This window comes from Coregonus clupeaformis, chromosome 17 (assembly GCF_020615455.1).
Source record: "Coregonus clupeaformis isolate EN_2021a chromosome 17, ASM2061545v1, whole genome shotgun sequence".
Classification (NCBI taxonomy): Eukaryota; Metazoa; Chordata; class Actinopteri; order Salmoniformes; family Salmonidae; genus Coregonus; species Coregonus clupeaformis.
In genome coordinates, this window is record NC_059208.1 from 42,414,863 (window position 1) to 42,440,022 (window position 25,160).

The 25,160-nt window shown below is 43.7% G+C and overlaps 1 protein-coding gene across 2 annotated transcripts; it reads right to left on the reverse strand.

Annotated features, from left to right (window-relative positions):
• Positions 1–2,182: 2,182 nt before the first annotated feature.
• On the reverse strand, positions 2,183–20,838 carry LOC121586441 (ladderlectin). 2 transcript variants are annotated; one of them, XM_041903120.2, is made up of 6 exons: positions 20,631–20,838; positions 20,435–20,524; positions 14,420–14,547; positions 2,995–3,129; positions 2,619–2,730; positions 2,183–2,443 (listed from the first exon to the last, which is right to left on the reverse strand). In XM_041903120.2, the coding sequence occupies exons 2-6, from the start codon at positions 20,487–20,489 to the stop codon at positions 2,358–2,360; spliced, it is 516 nt and encodes a 171-aa protein (XP_041759054.1). In that variant the 5' UTR covers positions 20,490–20,524; positions 20,631–20,838; the 3' UTR covers positions 2,183–2,357. The 2 variants fall into 2 exon arrangements, with proteins under 2 accessions (XP_041759054.1, XP_041759053.1); XM_041903119.1 differs by having other exon boundaries at positions 20,435–20,510; positions 20,631–20,837.
• Positions 20,839–25,160: the final 4,322 nt, after the last annotated feature.

Below are 25,160 nucleotides of genomic sequence, written 5' to 3' on the forward strand. Positions count from 1 at the left end.
GTCCTTGTCAAATTGTCATAGCATCAATTATGCTAGGCACACAAAATATCCTGTATGGGAAGGTAAGTTTTGTAAATAGAACAGTACTGGCCTTGATTTGACTTGATCCGTTGCAGCAGACTCTGTCGCATGATGTACACGTCAGCAATTCCTTTCTCTCTCTCTCTCTCTCCTTCTTCTTATCGTCTCTCATATGACAAAAGAACAAAGAACAGACAAGACTTTAGTAGTTTATGCACTCACTGAGTTATTTCAACCATTCAATATTCCTCTAGTCACATTCGCGCTAAGAAATAAGCAAACAACTTAACTCAGGAATAGTATAAATAGCTCAATAACATTTTATTTTATTTATTTAATTATTTTTAATCCGTCAACATATCTCTAGTTTATCAATTCGATAAGTCTCAAGAAAACAGTTTCATCTTCAAACAACAGCCGATTTAACAACCAGAATACACTATTAGTGTCTAAATCTTCTCTCTCTTTGTCTGCGTCTCCCAGCAGCTCAGTGCAGGGGAGTGGCATATTTGCCCTACGTAACTCTAAAGTCATAAAATCACGTGCATACGTAGTACATTCACCAATACAATTTCAGAGTGGATGGAGCTTTCTCCCAGCTCTCTCCAAGCCAGACAACAGAAAGTTAACAGTCCCGTTGTACCTCCGTTCTTTTACCCCCCATAGACAAACAATAACACTTAACAGAGCTCACAAACCATAGAACACAAATCCTACTCTATTCTACACACATAAACACAGTTTAAGAGGCTTAATCCATTCCTATGGACCCCTAAGGTAGCATGTAGCATGTAGCATGTAGCATGTTACCTCCATTGCGCCGTAAAATTCCTTTGTTCCTAAATTTAGGCTACCACGAGGTCCGCGGAAATTCAATGAGCGGTCACATCAATCATATAATTCGTCAACCACATGTTGAGAGGTAACTTGCAACCGAATATATATACCACAGCCTCATGCCCCCTGGACTTACCTAAATACACCTAACGTGCTTTTAGGATTTTTGGCCCATCCTAATGATCGCCTCCTGAGAGGGCTTCCATAGATTCGCAATGGTCCTAATTTGTATACATTTACCTTGGCCTTATTCCTTTCAATCTATTCTTCTTGAATTGTATTCAAGCAAAATATCCCTATAGACACTCCCCCCTTTTTGCGTTGTTTACCAGCGCAAACAAATTTAGAACGGACTCCTATCCCACAGCAAATAACAGCAAAGCACACACGCAAGTTCTTAACGGTGCATTCGTTCAACGCACAGACACACAGACACACGAACTAACCAGAGCCCAAAGTGGTGAGAAAACTCACCCTTATCTGCCGGATTCTGGAGCCAGAGTCAGCTCGGCGCCCATGAATGGAACGCTGAGAAAAAACACAATTAGTCCAAATCCTCGTCGCCATTTTGTTGTGTCGAGAAAACGTTGCTAATTATGCTGTGAGACCAAGGAAATCCGCTGACGCTGTACTTTGATCATAAAGGTTTATTTATATCAAAGGGTTACAGCTTCAATTTACAGATATCTGCAGACATCTGGAGACCAACGACCCAAAATAATAAGTTGTTCTGATCTACTTTGTCTCAACCAAGTATTTATAATCTTTACCATGATATGGGTGGATTTCCATACAGACCAATCACCTGTCTCCACACAACAGACTTCCTCTGTTCTATGGGGTGTCCCCATAAAACTGCTCCCCAGATGCTCCCTCTAAGCTGAATAAACATCCTCTCAGATACCATCTGAAAACATTAGCGAAGTCATAATTCCTCAGATACTACACTGGAAAACCCCATTAGAAAGAAAAGCTTGAAAACCCAATTAGATTATTGCCCAAAGGGGAAAAAAATGAAACAAAACAATTGATGATGGTTTTTATTTTAATTTGCAGTCAAAGATAATTGTTTCAGTATAGTTGTATTTTTTGAAATATTTGTATTAATTATTTTATTTCAGTTTACTAAATTGTTTATCCAAATTAAATTGTTATTTTTGTATCCGTTTTTGTTTACAATAATAATCTTGAATCAATGGATAAATATCAAGAATTTAAATGACCATTGAACAAACTCTGAAATCCTAGACTGTACCTTTAAGAATCCTCTTACAATTATGGCAGTATCATTCATGTTTAATAATGACTCATAAGAGAAAACTAATAATGTGTACAACCGTTTTATTGACAATAAACAACAAAACCATTACTCAACATTTATGAACAACAACTAACTCAAACGTACAGTTTACAGCAACAAATAATCTTTACTAAATATTTGACTTTACCATAAAAAGTGTTCAGTTGGATGCTGACACTATCGAGTAGCATTTATGGTTTCAGTTTTTCTCTATTTCACAGATTCTTTTGGAGCACACAGAGGGAAAGCTGTTTCCACAGTTTATATCGTTCCAGCGGTATTCATCTTAAAAGGAAACACAGAACAGAAATGACCTCTCAAATAATCTCAGATGTTCACACAATAATAGAATAGTGTGTTTGCGGGATGTGGTGTGTGTGTCAGTTTTATTTGTTAAATGTACTATGAATAAAGTTTAATTTGATGAATGTATCAGTGAATGATAGTGGGCCTACTGTACCTCCCCAGTTCATCACCATACATGGCTCTCTGCCACCGCTATTATTGGGCTCTCCTTTCTTCCAGTTCTGGTAATCAAATTCGGAGCCGTCGCTCCAAAACCATAGCCTGTCCTGTGGTGAAGAAGTGAGGTCTCAGTAACAAAGCAATCCCATATTATTATTATTATTATTATTATTATTATTATTATTATTATTATTATTATTATTATTATTATTATTATTATTATTATTATTATTATTATAGTATGCCAGTGGATACTGCAGTGTTTTTTTGTACATCTATAAGATCTTCCAAACCTAGATCTGACTTTACCAGTGACCCTTGAGATATTGATGAGTATACCAAGATACTACTGATATGTGAGTATACTCCACCTGAACAGCATCAAATCCTCCAATCCAGGTAGTAGAGAAACCGCCAATCTTGCTCCCCACCACTTCCTGTAGAAATTGATATTCCGCAGAGCTGTGCACAGATGCCAGGTTTGCTCCAATGGACACACAGTGGTGCTACAGTGAGAGGTAGACAGGGGCAAAGACATTTCATAATGTAAGTATTAGTCAGTAGTCCAGTCTGTGATTACTTATCTTCTGGACTCTCACAATCAAATATTGTCCATCGCAATTAATGCTCTTTTAAAAATGCTCTTAGAGATATTAGATTATCTCTGTCTTAACCAATGTCCTGTGGGTTCCAATATACAGTAGGCCTTAATTAATATAAATATATCAATAAATATTCCACGCTTAAAGAAAATTCCAATGAAACAAAAACTTAAAGGGGAGGTTCAGTATTTTACATGACGCATGCAGAATAAGTGATTCTGGGTGCCACAGTGTTTGAATACCAAGGATTCCAGTATGTCAAGGGAGCTTACTGGTGGTTTATCTTAGAATGAATGATAAACATTATATACTGACTTGGGGTACAAGGTAATAACATCAAAGAAGGGAGTGCCCACTGATGGTTAACAGATGTTGTTGAAGAAACGTGTAACAAAAGGTATATAAACTGAGAGGTTTTCTTTGTTCAGTAGTTCGAATGGCAAGAGGCATGGGGGTGGAAACATCATGCTTTGGGGCTGTTTTTCTACAAAGGGACCAGGACGACTGATCCGTGTAAAGGAAAGAATGAATGGGGCCATGTATCGTGAGATTTTGAGTGAAAACCTCCTTCCATCAGCAAGGGCATTGAAGATGAAACGTGGCTGGGTCTTTCAGCATGACAATGATCCCAAACACACCGCCCGGGCAACGAAGGAGTGGCTTCGTAAGAAGCATTTCAAGGCCCTGGAGTGGCCTAGCCAGTCTCCAGATCTCAACCCCATAGAAAATCTTTGGAGGGAGTTGAAAGTCCGTGTTGCCCAGCGACAGCCCCAAAACATCACTGCTCTAGAGGAGATCTGCATGGAGGAATGGGCCAAAATACCAGCAACAGTGTGTGAAAACCTTGTGAAGACTTACAGAAAGCGTTTGACCTGTGTCATTGCCAACAAAGGGTATATAACAAAGTATTGAGAAACTTTTGTTATTGACCAAATACTTATTTTCCACCATAATTTGCAAATAAATTCATTAAAAATCCTACAATGTGATTTTCTGGATTTTTTTTTCTCATTTTGTCAGTCATCGTTGATGTGTACCTATGATGAAAATGACAGGCCTCTCTCATCTTTTTAAGTGGGAGAACTTGCACAATTGGTGGCTGACTAAATACTTTTTTCCCCCACTGTAAGTCATGAAATAACTATTTTGATGTGTAGTATCATCATGAAATAGAGAGGTGTGTTGTATCATCATGAAATAATTCATGAAATAACTATTTGGATGTGTAGTATCATCATGAAATAGAGAGATGTGTTATATCATCATGGAATAAGTCATGAAATAGCTATTTTGAGAGGGTCCTGGTTCAAGCCCAGGTAGGGACGGAAGCAAAACTTTTACATAGATGCTATTGACCTAGATCACTGGGTGAATTGATAACATTATAGGAAAGAGATTGTTTTACCAACACATCGTATAGGATAACATAGTAATTAAAGTTGCATCACTGTGAATATATGTTTTGTTTGTTTTGACTATAACTTAAAAATAATTTGTCATATGCTAAAGTACCGTTAGATGGAAAGTCAGCGATAGAGAATAATATATATTGTTGAGGGTTTTCTGTGTTAGAAGGATAAGTAGGTTAATTAGGAGATGATAAATGTTGAATTGGATTGTTTGAATAGACTGGTATTAAAATAATTATTTGTAGTAAGGTCAATTAAAATATGTTATTAGGTAGTAGTGGTTTGTGGATAAAGATATAAAGGACGCAGAGGGTAATGAGGAGCACATGTCTAGATAGTTGAATATAGACCATTCTGTGACAATTTTTAATTATTATTATTACATTATATAGTTTGCGTAACACCAGTGATGTATGCAAATAGTTAATGAATTCTAAAACGATAATTTGTTTTCTTTACGTGGACCAGTGGAGTGCAGGTAGTTTTTACTATTAGGCTGATGGAGTAGTAAAAATGTTTTGTAGGTTCTGGACTTATTAAACAATAGGTTTATATTTTAGTACATCAATACAACAGGTTGCGATGATTACATTACCGGAAAGGGGTTATAGGTTTATATTAGAAGGTGTAGTGAACTTAATGAAACGTGGTATTATCTGATGTGTTTTGAGTGGGAGTTTTTTATCCAGGATTGATGGAAGTCCCCTACAGTATATGTTAAGGGAAAGATATCACGGCTTACTTACGCAGAGTAATTGATTATATTGGCGAATTAATTAAATATGACATTTAGAGGGGTGACAGGAACAATATCAGGGGAAACAGATATTTCCTATGTTGTTGATCAAGTAACGATACTAGGATAATTTAATATGGGATCAAAAGGAGCAGATTTTGGGGTTGAATAATCATTGTGAGAATTACAGAGGATGAAGTCTGAAGGGTAATCAATTACAAATACTCATTGTAAACTCAGAGAAAATTGAGTGGTTTTCATCTTTTGAGAGATTTTATGTAATCTTCGACTGGAGTAGTTATGAGAGATTAAAACAAACGACTATTGATGTGAGGTAGGACGGTGTATATATGAATCATGTTTGTGTGTAATTACTATTTTTGGATTGCTGATTATAACTGAATGTTAACGAAATGTATACTTTCTCTTCCAGAAGAAAGGGGATTTCCTTATCTCCCATTGGAATGTTTCCCAAGTCTGTAGGCTAGGGGGAGAATTTAGTAAAATTCTGCAGTTTTATACTTAGGTTGTAAAAAGGAGCTACCAAATTACATAAGGCCTGGCTATTTTTATTTGTTGTTTTCCAATAGGGCTTTTCAAATAACCACACACAACCCACCTAGTATGATGTTTATACAGTGCCTTGCAAAAGTATTCATCCCCCTTGGTGTTTTTCCTATTTTGTTGCATTACAACCTGTAATTTAAATTGATTTTTATTCGGATTTCATGTAATGGACATACACAAAATAGTCCAAATTGGTGAAGTGAAATGAAAAATATAACTTGTTTCAAAAAATAAAAATAAAAAAATAACGAAAAGTGGTGCGTGCATATGTATTCACCCCCTTTGCTATGAAGCCCCTAAATAAGATATGGTGCAACCAATTACCTTCAGAATTCACATAATTAGTTAAATAAAGTCCACCTGTGTGCAATCTAAGTGTCACATGATCTCAGTATATATACACCTGTTCTGAAAGGCCCCAGAGTCTGCAACACCATGTCACGATCGTCATATGGAACAGACCAAGGCGCAGCGTGATGAACAAACATACTTTAATTAGTTAAAGTTTAAACTCAATACAAAACAAGAAACGACTCGTGACGTCCACGGTATCAATGACCGAACACGGAACAAAAACCCACAAACCCAAAGGGAAAAACATACAGTTTAAATATGGCTCCCAATCAGAGACAACCAGCCAACAGCTGACACTCGTTGCCTCTGATTGGGAGTCACTCAGGCAAACATAGAATTAAACACAACAGAATTACCAACATAGAAATACACACATAGAATGAACACACCCTGGCTCAACATAATGAGTCCCAGAGCCAGGGTGTGACAGTACTCCCCTAAAGGCGCGGACTGCGACCGCGCCTCAACTGAACAAAACAGGGGAGGGCTGGGCGGGCATACCTCCTCGGCGGCGGTTCTGGCTCCGGCCTTGACCACCACCCTCCAATACACCCCCCATAGCGCCCCTGGTCCAGTCTGGCCCGCCCGGCAGGGAGCAGGACTGGACTTAGCAGGAGCGGTTAGCTTCAGCTCCATAGTGGAGCAGTTGACCGGTACCTTACCAGGCACCGGTGACCCAGGCACGGGTTGTGCTGGACTGACGACGCGCACCCCTGGCTTGGTGCGTGGAGGAGGAACGGGCCTTACCAGGCTGACGACTCGCACCCCTGGCTTGGTGCGTGGAGGAGGGACGGGCCTTACCAGGCTGACGACTCGCACCCCTGGCTTGGGTGCGTGGAGGAGGAACGGGCCTTACCAGGCTGACTTCTCGCACCCCTGGCTTAGTGCGAGTGGCAGGAACAGGCCGGGCCGGGCTGGCGACGCGCACCGTATACTTGGTGCGAGTGGCAGGAACAGGCCGGGCCAGGCTGGCGACGCGCACCGTATACTTGGTGCGAGTGGCAGGAACAAGCCGGGCCGGGCTGGCGACGCGCACCGTAGACTTGGTGCGAGTGGCAGGAACAGGCCGGGCCGGGCTGGCGACGCGCACCGTATACTTGGTGCGAGTGGCAGGAACAAGCCGGGCCGGGCTGGCGACGCGCACCGTAGACTTGGTGCGAGTGGCAGGAACAGGCCGGGCCGGGCTGGCGACGCGCACCGTAGGCTTGGTGCGAGTGGCAGGAACAGGCCGGGCCGGGCTGGCGACGCGCACCGTAGGCTTGGTGCGTGGAGCAGGGACAGGTCGGGCTGGGCTGGCGACGCACACCGTAGGCTTGGTGCGTGGAGCAGGGACAGGCCGGACTGGGCTGGCGACGCACACCGTAGGCTTGGTGCGTGGAGCAGGGACAGGCCGGTCTGGGCTGGCGACGCACACCGTAGGCTTGGTGCGTGGAGCAGGGACAGGCTGGGCTGGCGACGCACACCGTAGGCTTGGTGCGTGGAGCAGGGACAGGCCGAACCGGGCTGTGGAGACGGATAGGAGGCCTGGAGTGAAGAGCGGCCACAACCCGTCCTGGCTGAATGCCTACCCTCACACACTCTGTGTGAGGCATCCGCACAGGACGTACAGGGCGGTGTACCCCTGGCCTGGTGGCCTTCTGGATCCGCCCCTTTTTTTCCTCCGTCAGCCCCGTCGTCCATGCCGTGTGCCCCCCCAAAAAAGATTTCTGGGGTTGGCTCTCGACCGTCCGACGACGACCCTGATCACACCGTTGCTCCTCTCTCCGTCGCCTCTCCACTGTCTCACTCCATGGCCGGCGATCCATCCCGGCCAGGATTTCCCCCCAAGTCCAGGACCCTTTACCGTCCAATATCTCCTCCCATGTCCAGGCTGCCTGCTCCTGGACACGCTGCTCCTCTTTCGCCAGGGCCTTTCCCGGCGCTTCCTCCCATGTCCAGCCCAAGGGCTGCCCCTGGACACGCTGCTTGGTCGTTGCATGGTGGGTTTTTCTGTCACGATCGTCATATGGAACAGACCAAGGCGCAGCGTGATGAACAAACATACTTTAATTAGTTAAAGTTTAAACTCAATACAAAACAAGAAACGACTCGTGACGTCCACGGTATCAATGACCGAACACGGAACAAAAACCCACAAACCCAAAGGGAAAAACATACAGTTTAAATATGGCTCCCAATCAGAGACAACCAGCCAACAGCTGACACTCGTTGCCTCTGATTGGGAGTCACTCAGGCAAACATAGAATTAAACACAACAGAATTACCAACATAGAAATACACACATAGAATGAACACACCCTGGCTCAACATAATGAGTCCCAGAGCCAAGGTGTGACACACCACTAAGCAAGGGGCACCACCAAGCAAGCAGCACCATGAAGACCAAGGAGCTCTCCAAACAGGTCAGGGACAAAGTTGTGGAGAAGTACAGATCAGGGTTTGGTTATAAAAGAATATCCGAAACTTTGAACATCCCACGGAGCACCATTAAATCCATTGTAAAACATTTAAAGAATATGGCACCACAACAAACCTGCCAAGAGAGGGCCACCCACCAAAACTCATGGACCAGGCAAGGACGGCATTAATCAGAGAGGCAACAAAAATACCAAAGATAACACTGAAGGAGCTGCAAAGCTCCACAGCGGAGATTGGAGTATCTGTCCATTGGACCCCTTTAAGCCGTACACGCCACAGAGCTGGGCTTTATGGAAGAGTGGCCAGAAAAAAGCCATTGCTTAAAGAAAAAAATAAGCAAACACATTTGGTGTTCGCCAAAAGGCATGTGGGGGACGCCCCAAACATATGGAAGAATGTACTCTGGTCAGTTGAGACTAAAATTTAGCTTTTTGGCCATCAAGGAAAACGTTATGTCTGGCGCAAACCCAACACCTCTCATCACCCTGAGAGCACCATCCACAGTGAAGCATGGTGGTGGCAGCATCATAGTGTGGGGATGTTTTTCATCGGCAGGGACTGGGAAACTGGTCAGAATTGAAGGAATGATGAATGGCGCTAAATACAGGGAAATTCTTGAGGGAAACCTGTTTCAGTCTTCCAGAGATTTGAGACTGGGACGGAGGTTCACCTTCCAGCAGGACAATGACCCAAGCATACTGCTAAAGCAATAGTTATGCAAGTTCAAGTTTTCAGTTTTTTTGTCTTATTTCTTGTTTCTTTCACAATAAAAAATATTCTGCATCTTCAAAGTGGTAGGCATGTTGTGTAAATCAAATGATACAAACCCCCCAAAAATCTATTTTAATTCCAGGTTGTAAGGCAACAAAATAGGAAAAATGCCAAGGGGGGTGAATACTTTCGCAAGCCACTGTATAGGGTTGTTATTTTGATTGTTGGGGGTTTTAACAGGTCAAAGATGATAGGTCTTAAAGGGACACACACAGAGCTTTATTGCGTTTTTTTCTTTTATGAGTAAGTTTTGGGTAAACACGTGATTTCTTTTGAGAAGAAATGTCATGAGGACTTGCTGTACACTTGGGATACAACATTTATGAAATGTTTTGACTGTTGTTAATGATTAGTCTACTATAGAATGGAACAATTCTTTGAAGGGTTTGAATGACCTTTTAACTCTGTCCTGACTTTCTAGTGTGAATTAATCACCCACACTGGAAATCCTAGAGGCATGGGATGAGGAATTTAAGGTGATTTATTATATCGAGTTGAGAATAATTTATAATAAGGATAATTATGAAGAAGTTTATATTATGGTAATAGTCCTATATATATGATTCGGACCATAGTAAGGTCAGAGAGAGCACTATCCCTGAATAAGGGATACCTGTCGAAAATGTATTTGTGGTATAAGGCAGGATGTAGAGGTGGCCTGTCCTTTGCAACAAGCTGCAAGTTGTTCACTTCCTAATCTCAAGGCTTCTCCTGACTGATAAGAAGACAGGGTAAAGTAGCATACTGTGTCTCGCCTAACAATGTTCTGAAGACTTTATTCCAAGGGTGAAGGCTTCTCTGCCAAACCTAACAGGAGAATCTGGACATTGTATGTGCCTTGGAGGCTTTGTGGTAGTAAAGGATTAAATAAGTAAGTGCTGGACAGAATCTAGGTGGGGAGGTCAGTACTAAGTGTTGCTGGCTAACTCTATGGAGGGGAAAGTAGCAGAGACAGATTCCTAGATCTATGTGTCCCACTGTAGGAGTATTCCAACTCAGAGGAGGAAGATGGCATCGCCACTGCGGAGCATTGTTTTTGTGTCTGTGTCTGTGTGTTTTTGCAGCAGGGACTCTCAACTTCCCTATTGGTAAGTTGCAAGAAGGACACACTTCACAGAGCGATGTTGATAAATGGAGAAGGACTCTGCATGATCCTAGACCATAGTGAAGGAAGAAGGGTCAGAGCTAAAGGGACCATACATCGTCACCCAGTCTACACCAACGGAGGTATGGATAGAGGGGAGATCAACCTGGTATCACGTAAACCACTGCAACAGAGTACTATGAGGAAACGACGACCTAGAGATGAGGGAGTTGAGGATGATGTAGCTGACAAGGATCAGGTGATGGGAGACGATGTCAAGAGGAATGCTACTGATGAGCTACGTGTTCTGGCTGATTCCCTCGGGGGAGGGACAGACCTACAGACCTCCAAGTATTTAAGATCTTCCAGAATTTCAAGAATCACCTGACTGTCACAATATTCACTTATCTGTATTTGGAGGTTTTACCTAACATAAATTGTGGAGTATATTAGAAATTGGTATTAAGAATAATTGGTAAAACATAGTAATTTGTTATATAGTCAATGCTTATATGGATTTCTTGGATTAGAAATGAACTCAACTAAACTGTTATGTTTTGTCTTCTATTGAGGTAAATACAGATGGTGTCTTGATGCATAGCAGGGATAATTTGGCATAGAATGGTGTGAACCTTAAAAAGAAACAATCTCTGAACCGGCTGAAGATGAATATCAGAGGCATTGAAGACGTTCCTGTAAAGTACCACTTCTACATGCAACCGGTGTACAACAGCCAATCGAAGCTATCAAAGGATTTTTTCTCATTATTTTATCTCTAGGGAGTGGGACAAGAGTCCACCATTGAGTGAGAATGGAGAAAGATATGTTCAAAGGCAACATTTCTCATGTTGGTGGTATACTGGTTGGCAAATGGACAAGACACAATGAGGTTGTAGGGAAGGTGGTGACTCGGATGAGACATTGTAGTTGTGACATTGTCATGGACAATTCATTTTGAAATATGAAGCTGTCTGAAGAACATAATGAAGAGACGCCAGAAGATTTAAGTGCCGGAGAAAAAAGGGGTTGCTTAGCTGTGTTGATAATAAATGTGGATTTATCTAAATTTGCTAATTTGGGTAGGAGGTATATACACTGCTAAATTAATAGTAGGGCGGCAGGTAGCTTAGTGGTTAAGAGCGTTGTGCCAGTAACCGAAAGGTCTAATCCCCAAGCCGACTAGGTGAAAAATCTGTTGATGTGCCCTTGAGCAAGGCATTTAACCCTAATTGCTCCTGTAAGTCGCTCTGGATAAGAGTGTCTGCTAAATGACGTAAATGTAGATAATGATCTGTAGATATTCTCAGAATGAGGAAGGTCATAATAGAATTATGGATATTTATACTGTATGTTAATATAAGTGTACATTCAGTTGTAATGGGTGCTAAAAGTTGAGGGTTTTAATTTTGAGTGATAGGATCAATGTGAATCACTAAGAATTGTCATTCTAAATTTGGGTTGAGATAAGTAATTTGGTTTTGGTTATAATTTATAAGATGACTGAGTGATTTAAGTAAATCATTAGTATATATTAGTATAAATATTTTCAGCATGAAGGGTATTGCTTGTACAATTGAGATAATTGTCTTATATAGATATTATGGTTAAAACAGCGATACTTTATGGTAATGTCTTAGGATACACTTATATGATTTATTTTGAGTAGACATTGATGAATCATACTGTTTGAGGATTGTGACTGAAATCATGATTATGTTGATTATTAAGTCACCGTATTAACATAGTAGTCACTATATACATTTGAAGTATTGGGTGGTATTGATGTGAATCTTTAGAGTGGTACATATCTTTGTTGCTAGGCAAGAATTTAATTGGTTCCTATCATGGGGTTTGGTATTTGTGACATAGGAATGTTTATGCTATTTTCATCTGATCTGATTTTGGTTGAATTCCTCAATCATAAATAGTTCAGGGATGTACTGATTTAACAGGGACTGAAACCAGAGTGTTATACTGTGTATCTCTCCTCGGGCATATTATCAGAACAGAGTCAGGGTTGAACAGAATTGAAGATGGTACCTTTTAACAGGGCGGCAGGTAGCTTAGTGGTTAAGAGCGTTGTGCCAGTAACCGAAAGGTCGCTGGTTCTAATCCCCGAGCCGACTAGGTGAAAAATCTGTCGATGTGCCCTTGAGCAAGGCACTTAACCCTAATTGCTCACGTAAGTCGCTCTGGATAAGAGCGTCTGCTAAATGACTAAAACGTTAACAGTCAGGGGTTTTCAAGCAATTGGGTTTGAAATGTCACTTATTGGACACTACGCAATTGATAATAGCATTGGATGCTATTATAGTAGATAAAGGGGGAATGTATGCGATTATATAGGGGATACGTGTTGTACACACTTACCATCAGAATGAAGAAGGTATTGGGAATTTAAATAAAGCTATGGGAAATATTAGAGAAATACAGGAAGGTATTAAGAGTACTAATTATTCATCTATATCATGTTATTCAAGTGTTGAGTCCATTGATAATGGGGAATGTTAAAGTTGGAACTGTATAACGTGGAATTTAAGGTTTACAGGATTGTCCCGTGTAGCTCAGTTGGTAGAGCATGGCGTTTGCAACGCCAGAGTTGTGGGTTCGTTTCCCACGGGGGACCAGTATGAAAAAATATATATGCACTCACTAACTGTAAGTCGCTCTGGATAAGAGTGTCTACTAAAATGTAAAAAGTTGATCAGATAGCACCCCAAGTGACCAGAGAAAAGCTTGGGGTTCCTCTGAATGAACATTGATGAAGAAGACTGAAGTTATTTTTATTGGGATATATTCATTTGAATATATTATAATATCCATGTAACTTAGAAAGGGTCATGTATCATTGTATTTGTGTGGATGATGTCATGATGTTAAGAATGCATTTCTATGTATGTTTTTCTTGGTAGCATGTCTAAGAGGATGGGTATATTTGAAAATTATGTATACAAGGTTGTCATTTAAGAAATAGGGATAGTCTATGTGGGCTTTTTTCCTTATATATCAGTAAGGTTTTGACTACATAGATTTTTAGCATGAACATATTAGTTAATCATGTATTGATCTTTTACTCAGACTGACTACTTAGAGGTTTGAGAGGTGTGATTGTGCATGAGATAAGTGATTGAGAATGTATACTTTTGTTGATTATATAGAAAATCTGGTTGGATTCAGGTATAAGGTACAGAGGGATGAATTCTCAGTTATCTAGCATAGTTTAGACTCTAATCATATATCTATGCTACTGATTGGAGAACATTTTATTTTATATGAAGTTATATGTGAATTGTTGAGGTTAAGTAATTGAATATCTGAGTAATGTTACTTACCACAAAGAGAAAAAAATGAAAGATTGTTATGATGTCATTTCATAGTGTGGTGGGAACCAGGTTACATTTAGTAGATAAGTGATTCTGGGTGCCACAGTGTCTGAATATCCCAGGATTCCAGTATGTCAAGGGAGCTTACTGGTGGTTTATCTTAGAATGATTGATAGACATGATATACTGACTTGGGGTACAAGGTAATAACATCAAAGAAGGGAGTGCCCACTGATGGTTAACAGATGTTGTTGAAGAAAGGTGTAAGAGAAGGTATATAAACTGAGAGGTTTTCTTTGTTCAGTAGTTCAAATGGCAAGAGGCGAAGCACATGCCTTTTGTTAGATGAACCCGGTATCGAATATTAAATATTTGAATGAACTCTCCATCTAAGTGTTAAATATCTTCTTGCATCATGAATTACTTGATACCCTAGAAACTCATCATAACAAAGGGTAACCTCAAACCAAATAAGCGAGTTGATTTCAAATGAACTTTCCCTTTAATTCACAGTAGAGAGTAACCATGATACCTCTGCTAGGGGCCATGTCCTTGCAGTCTCGACGAACATGAAGCAGCGCGATCCAAATTGGAACCAGCCTGTGGGGCATTGGTTCCTGTTCTCTGCTGCCGCTACGGCCTCCTCTGCCACCTTAGCTCCTGGAAGAAGGACAGACAGGCAGGAATTCAAATGGCCCAGTCATAGCAATGTTGTTCACAAACAACCGCCCCTGCACACAATTCTTATTCTGATTAGTGGAGGCATCAGCCTGTGAGAGGTGTCTACCTAGTAGTACTGCAGATAAATCTACTGACATTAGTTTCATACAATTACCCAGATGCAAAGCCTGCTCAAAATCCATTGTCTTCTCATGGGGCTATATAGAGTATGTAGTTAAAGACAAGAAAACACATGAAATCAAAGCTGCCTTTGCAATGTTTATGGGACTGTTCTATTCACTTTGCCGACCCAAACCGTAATGTGCTGGCTTAGATATCTTCTTTTCACATTGCCTTTCCCAGCACAGTTCCAGCAACTTGTCAGTAGCTGAGTGTAGATGCGGTGTGGAAATCAAGCGCAGGGAACACGGGCGTTCGTGAACAGACTTTAGTAAATGAAGTCAGCACCAAACAGGCGAACAGCCAACCCAACCGGGAGGCAAAATACAAATTACGCACAAAATACAACGTGCGTAAAAGGCAATAGCGCACACAGTGCGGACTCTCGAAAACAACAAAACACGAGAGTAATAACGAGAGCAACAGCTAGACAATAACCAATCACACATAACACCTGACCCACCACACGATAACTAAATAGGAAACCAAATCAAACACTAACAAGGGACAGGTGTACAAACAGACAAAACCAACCAAACATGAAACATCGAACGGTGGTAGCTAGTACTCCGGGGACGACGACCGCCGAAGCCTGCCCGAACAAGGAGGAGGAGCAGCCTCGGCCGAAACCGTGACAGTACCCCCCCCTTGACGCGCGGCTCCAGCCGTGCGCCGATCCCGGCCTCGGGGACGACCCCGATGGAACTCGGTCAGCAGGGACAGGTCTAATATGTCCCTCCTCGGCACCCAGCACCGCTCCTCCGGGCCGTACCCCTCCCACTCCACGAGATATTGGAGACCCCCCATCCGGCGTCTCGAATCAAGGATGGACCTCACAGTGTACGCCGGAGCCCCCTCGATGTCCAACGGGGGCGGAGGAGTCTCCTCTATCTCATAGTCCTGGAGTGGACCAGCCACCACTGGCCTGAGGAGAGACACATGGAACGAGGGGTTAATATTCCTGTAATCAATAGGCAGTTCTAACCTGTAACACACCTCGTTCAACCTCCTCAGGACTTTGAATGGCCCCACAAACCGCCGACCCAGCTTCCGGCAGGGCAGGCGGAGGGGCAGGTTTCTGGTCGAGAGCCAGACTCGATCTCCAGGTGTGTATACAGGCCCCTTACTGCGGTGGAGATCGGCGCTCGTCTTATGCCGACGGATGGCCCGCTGCAGATGAACGTGGGCAGCGTTCCATGTCTCCTCCGAGCGCCGCACCCACTCATCCACCGCAGGGGCCTCGATCTGGCTCTCGTGCCAAGGGGCCAGAACCGGCTGGTACCCTAACACACACTGAAAAGGGGTTAGTTGGGTGGAGGAGTGGCGGAGAGAGTTCTGTGCCATCTCGGCCCACGGAACGTATCTCGCCCACTCCTCCGGCCGGCCCTGGCAATAAGACCTCAGAAACCTACCCACATCCTGGTTGACACGTTCAACCTGCCCATTACTCTCCGGGTGGTAACCCGAGGTAAGGCTCACCGAAACCCCCAACCGTTCCATAAAGGCTCTCCACACTCTGGAGGTGAACTGGGGGCCTCGATCAGACACTATATCCTCGGGTACCCCGTAATGCCGGAAGACATGGGTAAACAGAGCCTCAGCGGTCTGTAGGGCAGTAGGGAGACCCGGCATGGGAAGGAGACGACAGGCCTTCGAGAACCGATCCACAACGACCAGGATGGTAGTATTCCCCTGTGAGGGGGAAGGTCTGTAACAAAGTCCACCGAGAGGTGGGACCAGGGTCGTTGTGGAACGGGCAGGGGTTGTAGCGTACCCCTGGGCAAATGTCTGGGCGCCTTACACTGTGCACACACCGAACAGGAGGAGACATAAACCCTCACATCCCTGGCTAACGTTGGCCACCAGTACTTAGTGCTAAGGCAGTGAACTGTCCGGCCGATACCTGGATGTCCAGAGGAGGGGGACGTATGAGCCCAATAAATGAGGCGATCGCGTACCTCGAGCGGAACGTACGTCCGACCCACTGGACACTGTGGAGGACTTGGGTCGGTGCGTAACGCCCGCTCGATCTCTGCATCGACCTCCCATACCACCGGTGCCACCAGACAAGACTTTGGTAGTATGGGAGTGGGCTCAACGGACCTCTCCTCCGTGTCATACCGCCGAGACAGGGCATCTGCCTTCCCGTTCTGGGACCCAGGGATGTAAGTGATTTTAAACACAAACCGGGCTAGAAACATAGTCCAGCGGGCCTGGCGAGGATTCAGTCTCCTAGCTGCCCGGATGTACTCCAGGTTACGGTGGTCCGTCAAAATGAGGAAAGGGTGTTGAGCCCCCTCAAGCCAATGCCTCCACACCTTTAGGGCCTGTACCACGGCTAACAGCTCCCTGTCCCCTACATCATAATTCCGCTCCGCCGGACTGAGCTTCTTAGAATAAAAAGCACAGGGGCGGAGCTTAGGTGGTGTGCCAGACCGTTGTGAGAGGACGGCCCCAATACCGGCCTCGGACGCGTCTAACTCTACCTGGAATGGTAAAGCGGGATCCGGATGCGCCAACACCGGCGCCGAGGTAAACAGGTCCTTCAGTCTCCCAAAGCCCTGTCCGCCTCAGCTGACCACCGCAAGCGCACCGGACCCCCTTCAACAGAGACGTTATGGGAGCTGCCACCTGTCCAAAACCCCGGATAAACCTCCGGTAATAATTCGCAAAACCCAAGAACTGTTGCACCTCTTTCACAGTGGTTGGGGTTTGCCAATTACGCACAGCTGACACCCGGTCAACCTCCATCTTCACCCCTGACGCAGACAACTGATAACCCAAAAAGGAGACCGACTTCTGAAAGAACAGGCATTTCTCTGCCTTGACATATAGGTCATGCTCCAACAGTCTCCTCAACACTCGGCGCACCAGGGCTACATGCGCAGCTCGGGTAGAACTGCACACCAGAATATCGTCTATGTACACGACTACTCCCTGCCCCTGCATGTCCCGGAAAATCTCATCTACAAAGGATTGGAAGACTGAGGGAGCATTCATTAACCCATATGGCATGACGAGATACTGCGTAATGACCGGAGGTCGTGCTAAATGCTGTCTTCCATTCATCGCCCTCTCTAATGCGCACCAAGTTATATGCGCTCCTGAGATCCAATTTTGTGAAGAACTGAGCACCGTGTAATGACTCCGTCATAGTCGCAATCAGAGGAAGTGGATAACTGTACTTCACCGTAATCTGATTGAGACCGCGGTAATCAATACACGGGCGCAAACCTCCATCTTTTTTCTTCACAAAAAGAAGCTTGAGGAAGCGGGTGAAGTGGAGGCTCGTATGTATCCCTGTCTCAGAGACTCAGCGATGTAAGTTTCCATCGCCTTCCTCTCCCTCTTGAGACAAGGGATACACATGGCTCCGCGGGAGTGCTGCTCCTAACCTGGAGATCTATCGCACAATCCCCCTGTCTATGAGGCGGCAGCTGCGCCGCCCTTGTCTTACTAAACACCAGTGTCAAATCCTCATACTCGGGGGGAATATGCAGTGCGGGCATTTGATTTGGACTCTCCACCGAGGTCGCCCCTATGGAAACACCCAGACATAGCCTCTCACACTGAACAGACCACCCTTTAAGAGCTTTCTCTCGCCACGAAATAGTAGGATCATGGGTAATCAACCAGGGAAGTCCCAGCACCACCGGATACGCAGGAGAGTCAATCAGATAGAGCTGAATCGTCTCCTCATGACCCCCCTGCGTCTTCATCCTAAGGGGTGCTGTAACTTCCCTAATTAACCCAGATCCTAACGGACGGCTATCTAGGGCATGTACAGGGAAAGGCTTATCAACGGGAAGGAGAGGAATCCCTAACTCTACACAGAACTGGCGATCTACAAAATTCCCAGCTGCGCCTGAATCTACTAGCGCCTTATGCTGGGAACGAGGTGCAACCTGTGGAAAACAAACAGGCAAGGTTATGTGAACGACAGAAAGCTCTGGGTAAGTAGGACGCCTACTCACCTGGGAGGACTCCCCAATGCGTGGCCTGCCTTCACCTCCACCGGGGGACCTTCCCCAACACCTAGCCGCGGTGTGCCCTCCACGGCCACAGTTGGTGCAGGGAACGGCCCCCCTCGGGTTCCTACTCCTCCGTTCTCTAGCGCCAGCACCTCCGAGCTCCATAGGGCTCGGCTCGGAGGTGCCGGAAGGTGGAATGGGCAACCCCCACCCGGGGACGTCCACGGGTGGCGAGCAGGGTGTCCAGCCGAATGGCCATGTCGACCAGTTGGTCAAACGACAACGTGGTATCCCTGCACGCCAACTCTCTCTGGACGTCCTCCCGGAGGCTGCAGCGGAAGTGGTCTATGAGGGCCCGCTCATTCCACCCTGCATCTGCCGCTAGAGTCCGGAACTCCAAAGCAAAATCCTGTGCGCTCCTCATCCCCTGTCGGAGGTAGAATAGACACTCCCCGCCGCCTTCCCTTCTGGTGGATGGTCAAACATGGCACGGAAGCGGCGGGAGAACTCCCACGTAGGTAATAGTAGCGGCGTCTATTCTCCTCCATTCGGCGTTGGCCCACTCCAACGCCTTGCCGGTGAGACAGGAGATGAGGGCGGAGACGCTCGTGTCCCGAGGGCGCCGGGTGTACGGTGGCGAGGTAGAGCTCCACTTGCAGCAGGAACCCTTGACACCCGGCAGCGGAGCCGTCGTACGCCCTCGGGAGCGAGAGCCGAATCCCGCTGGGTTCCGGAAGGGGGACAGGAGGACTGACCGATGGGGATGGTCCGGTAGGTGGGGGCGTGGGTACCCCGCTGCTTTCCCATCGGTGGAGAGTGTTCATCACCCGATCCAGGGCGTGACCGATCTGGTTGATCCTGTCCTCCTGCCCACGCAGACGGTCCTCCATGATGTCCGTTGGCGCGGTTGCTCCTGCTGATTCCATGGGTGTGATGTGTGATTCTGTCAGTAGCTGAGTGTAGATGCGGTGTGGAAATCAAGCGCAGGGAACACGGGCGTTCGTGAACAGACTTTAGTAAATGAAGTCAGCACCAAACAGGCGAACAGCCAACCCAACCGGGAGGCAAAATACAAATTACGCACAAAATACAACGTGCGTAAAAGGCAATAGCGCACACAGTGCGGACTCTCGAAAACAACAAAACACGAGAGTAATAACGAGAGCAACAGCTAGACAATAACCAATCACACATAACACCTGACCCACCACACGATAACTAAATAGGAAACCAAATCAAACACTAACAAGGGACAGGTGTACAAACAGACAAAACCAACCAAACATGAAACATCGAACGGTGGTAGCTAGTACTCCGGGGACGACGACCGCCGAAGCCTGCCCGAACAAGGAGGAGGAGCAGCCTCGGCCGAAACCGTGACACAACTATGGTGGATTTGTAACCAGGACAGCCCAGTGCAGTCCGACTCGACCCAGTAGTGTGAAAGAGTTACTATCATACTGGCCAAATTCAAAACAAGTGCAGCTAATTATGCATCAAGTCAAGTCAAATGTTATTGCTCAGTATTTTTCTCCAGCTTGCGCAATGTTTGTCTCCAGCAAAGGCTCTGAAACAAGAACTGGTACACAAAAAATTATGACGGTAGAGCTCAGCACCTGAACAACAAAAACTCCAGCTAGCTGGAGTTACAGGGATCGACAGGAAAGGAGTGTTATGTAAAGAATGTTGTTAAGTGTGAATTAAGGTGTATATTCTTGGTTTGCTGTGCGTCTTACCTGTTGCTTGACTCAGAGCAAGGGCAGCACACAGCAGCAGAGATATGGTCAACATTGCAATGGTGATGATGGTCTCCTAAAAACAAGGTACTATAACCGAGGAAAATAATGCTAGAAACATCCAGAATTCTCTGGAAAAGAGCATAACAGGAGAGTAAACAGTTTATGATGTAATGTACATGAATTGAAGACTTACCTGTTAATGTGAATCACTGGTAAGTTCTGCAGGTTCTGTTCATCTGAAGAAAGAGGAGCACTTTTATATTGTTAGCTACAAATAAATAGTTAGCAATTTCAAACAATTGTTAACTGGTAATGGTGTTCCATAGAGCTGATTTGAGATATGTTCAAATTCCAGATATGAATGACTTTTCATGGCAATGTTCTTTGGAATGTTTACCTATCGTGTGAGCTATAAAGGTTTATCCCAAAAAATAAATGGATAACTAGTATTGGTGTTCCATGGAACTAGTGTCCTGTTGAACAAAGTTCAAATGCCATGTTCATGATAATGTTATTTGGAATAGTTTTGCATCCAGGGTTGGGGCCAATTAAAATATAAATTCCTATAAAATTATTGACATCAAATCAAGTCAAGTCAAATGTTATTGGGCACAAACACATATTTAGCAGATGTTGTTGCGGGTGTAGCTAAATGCTTGTGTTCCTAGCTCCAACAGTGCAGTAGTATCTAACAATTCACAACAATACACACAAATCTAAATGTAAAATAATAAGAAATATATGAACATTAGGACGAGCAATGTCGGAGTGGCATTGACTAAAATACAGTAGAATACAGTATATACATATGAAATGAGTAAAACAGTATGTAAACATTATTACTAGTGTTCCATTATTAAAGTGACCAGTGATTCCATGTCTATGTACATAGGGCAGCAGCCTCTAAGGTGCAGGGTTGAGTAACCGGGTGGTAGCTGGCTAGTGATGGCTATTTAACAGTGATGGCCTTGAGATAGAAGCTGTTTTTCAGTGTCTCGGTCCCAGCTTTGATGCACCTGTACTGACCTCGCCTTCTGGATGATAGCGGGGTTAACAGGCCGTGGCTCAGGTGGTTGATGTCCTTGATGATATTTTTGGCCTTCCTGTGACATCGGGTGCTGTAGGTGTCATGGAGGGCAGGCAGTGTGCCCCCGGTGAGGTGGGGGCGGTGCAGTTGCCGTACCAGGCGGTGATACAGGCCGACAGGAAAACCTCAATTGTGCATCTGTAAAAATGTGTCAGGGTCTTATGGGCCAAGCCAAATTTCTTCAGCCTCCTGACATTGAAGAGGCGCTGTTGCACCTTCTTCACCACTCTGTCTGTGTGTGTGGACCATTTCAGATTGTCAGTGATGTGTATGCCGAGGAAATTGAAGCTTTTCGCCTTCTCCACTGCTGTCCTGTCGATGTGGATGGGGGTGTGCTCCCTCTGCTGTCTCCTGAAGTATCATGTAAATGTTATTTAGTTTATCATACTACATACCACACTTTGTTTGGTTATCCTTAGAGACATTCTCCAGATTTGTCCAGAAGGATTTGTTGATATGTTGTCAATTTTTTATTCTAGATAATTTTTTGGGGGAAAATGCACAATAAATGCATTTTACGTGCATGTTTTTAGTATTTTCCAGATAGAAAAAAAAGTATTTATCCACAATCTCCTCTGGACAAGTCCGGTCCTGGAGTGTCTTAACAAAATTAAACCAAAATATAGGCTGACTTCATCCAGTGTCCAGAAAAATTGATTTGCGCGATATGCCAATATGCACATATTTAATGAGGTATTGTCTCATTTGCATATTTTTTGAAAACATTTCAGAAACATTGTAATACAAAAAAGTATGATATTTGTGTCTACATCCAACTGGTAAAAGTTGATTGTTATATGATTAAGGGAAAAAATATGAGGGTGTGGTGCCTAGCCTTAAAAGAATAATCGTCGGTGTCTGACTCAGATTCAGACATTTCTGCCGCACCGTTCAAAGTTATGGCCAGCTCTGGTTGTTGTTGATCACGGTTATTCTCTTGTGTATTCTACAATAGCCTTTACTATGTTCGCCCCATTGTGAGTTACGAAGAGTAGGATATTCTCCAATGGTATGTCCCATGCGTTCAAAGTGGATGCTAAATCGGATGGAGGTTGAGCAATGCATGCTATGCCTTGTTTTTGTATTTTGTATTTTATTATACCAAGGCAGCAGCTACTCTTCCTGGTGTCCAGCAACATTAAGGCAATTACATATATTAAAACATTACATTTCACAACACATTATTACAAACTACTCTACTACAAACTATTGTCGTAACGTGACTTGCATTAATGTGATGACTGTTATGTATAGAATCAATTAACTATGTTTAATTGTCACTCGATTAAATTAATCATGTAACAATTAACGAGTTACCATCTCCCAAATTAAACTCTTAGAAGATATATATATGTTATATATCAATAACAGTCACTTATTCAATCATTACCTCATCAGTCTCATTCTGAACGTCGCATAAACCTTGAACCTGCAAGAACCCTAACCATATTGATGAATCAGCAATACACAAATTGGCTTAATTATTTATTTACTAACTAACTAAATAATAACACAGAATACAAACACACACTGCATAGGTTATTGATTACTAACATAATAAAATGAAAACAGGTCCCTAGTGGACTGGACTAACAATAGCATGACTGCTTGGTTAGGGGAAGGAGGGGTCAATAGAAAGAGAGTGAAAGGGAGAGACAGAGATTCAACTTATCATTGTTACATTTAGAAACAACCGCTCATTTGGATAAGAAATGCAATGAATACAGTGGGGAAAAAAAGTATTTAGTCAGCCACCAATTGTGCAAGTTCTCCCACTTAAAAAGATGAGAGAGGCCTGTAATTTTCATCATAGGTACACGTCAACTATGACAGACAAATTGAGGGGAAAAAATGCAGAAAATCACATTGTAGGATTTTTAATGAATTTATTTGGAAATTATGGTGGAAAATAAGTATTTGGTCACCTACAAACAAGCAAGATTTCTGGCTCTCACAGACCTGTAACTTCTTCTTTAAGAGGCTCCTCTGTCCTCCTCTCGTTACCTGTATTAATGGCACCTGTTTGAACTTGTTATCAGTATAAAAGACACCTGTCCACAACCTCAAACAGTCACACTCCAAACTCCACTATGGCCAAGACCAAAGAGCTGTCAAAGGACACCAGAAACAAAATTGTAGACCTGCACCAGGCTGGGAAGACTGAATCTGCAATAGGTAAGCAGCTTGGTTTGAAGAAATCAACTGTGGGAGCAATTATTAGGAAATGGAAGACATACAAGACCACTGATAATCTCAGTCGATCTGGGGCTCCACGTAAGATCTCACCCCGTGGGGTCAAAATGATCACAAGAACGGTGAGCAAAAATCCCAGAACCACACGGGGGGACCTAGTGAATGACCTGCAGAGAGCTGGGACCAAAGTAACAAAGCCTACCATCAGTAACACACTACGCCGCCAGGGACTCAAATCCTGCAGTGCCAGACGTGTCCCCCTGCTTAAGCCAGTACATGTCCAGGCCCGTCTGAAGTTTGCTAGAGTGCATTTGGATGAACCAGAAGAGGATTGGGAGAATGTCATATGGTCAGATGAAACCAAAATATAACTTTTTGGTAAAAACTCAACTCGTCGTGTTTGGAGGACAAAGAATGCTGAGTTGCATCCAAAGAACACCATACCTACTGTGAAGCATGGGGGTGGAAACATCATGCTTTGGGGCTGTTTTTCTGCAAAGGGACCAGGACGACTGATCCGTGTAAAGGAAAGAATGAATGGGGTCATGTATCGTGAGATTTTGAAAACCTCCTTCCATCAGCAAGGGCATTGAAGATGAAACGTGGCTGGGTCTTTTAGCATGACAATTATCCCAAACACACCGCCCGGGCAACGAAGGAGTGGCTTCGTAAGAAGCATTTCAAGGTCCTGGAGTGGCCTAGCCAGTCTCCAGATCTCAACCCCATAGAAAATCTTTGGAGGGAGTTGAAAGTCCGTGTTGCCCAGCGACAGCCCCAAAACATCACTGCTCTAGAGGAGATCTGCATGGAGGAATGGGCCAAAATACCAGCAACAGTGTGTGAAAACCTTGTGAAGACTTACAGAAAACGTTTGACCTGTGTCATTGACAATAAAGGGTATATAACAAAGTATTGAGAAACTTTTGTTATTGACCAAATACTTATTTTCCACCATAATTTGCAAATACATTCATTAAAAATCCTACAATGTGATTTTCTGGAAAAAAAATTCTCATTTTGTCTGTCATAGTTGACGTGTACCTATGATGAAAATTACAGGCCTCTCTCATCTTTTTAAGTGGGAGAACTTGCACAATTGGTGGCTGACTAAATACTTTTTTCCCCCACTGTACCCGTCAGATTCAGTAGCTGGAAAACCCCATTAGAAAGAAAAGCTTGAAAACCCAATTAGATTTTCGCCCAAAGGGGAAAAAACTAAAACTAAACAATTTATGATGGTTTTTATTTTAATTTGCAGTCAAAGATAATAGTTTCAGGATATTTTTATGAAGTTAAAATGTTTTTATTCATTATTTTATTTCAGTTTACTAAATTGTTTATCCAAATTAAATTGTTATTTTTGTTTCAGTTTTTGTTTACTATAATAACATTGAATCAATGGATAAATATCAAGAATTTAAATGACCATTGAACAAACTCTGA

What these genes read in the sequence shown, in the direction of transcription:
- LOC121586441 (XM_041903120.2), bottom strand. Translation starts at nt 20,489, where the DNA reads ATGTTGACCATATCTCTGCTGCTGTGTGCTGCCCTTGCTCTGAGTCAA. An exon ending in GGACATGGCCCCTAGCAGAG is followed by an intron (nt 3,130 to 14,419) that starts GTATCATGGTTA and finishes CTCTCACTGTAG; the next exon opens with CACCACTGTGTGTCCATTGG. An exon ending in GAGGATTTGATGCTGTTCAG is followed by an intron (nt 2,731 to 2,994) that starts GTGGAGTATACT and finishes TCTTCACCACAG; the next exon opens with GACAGGCTATGGTTTTGGAG.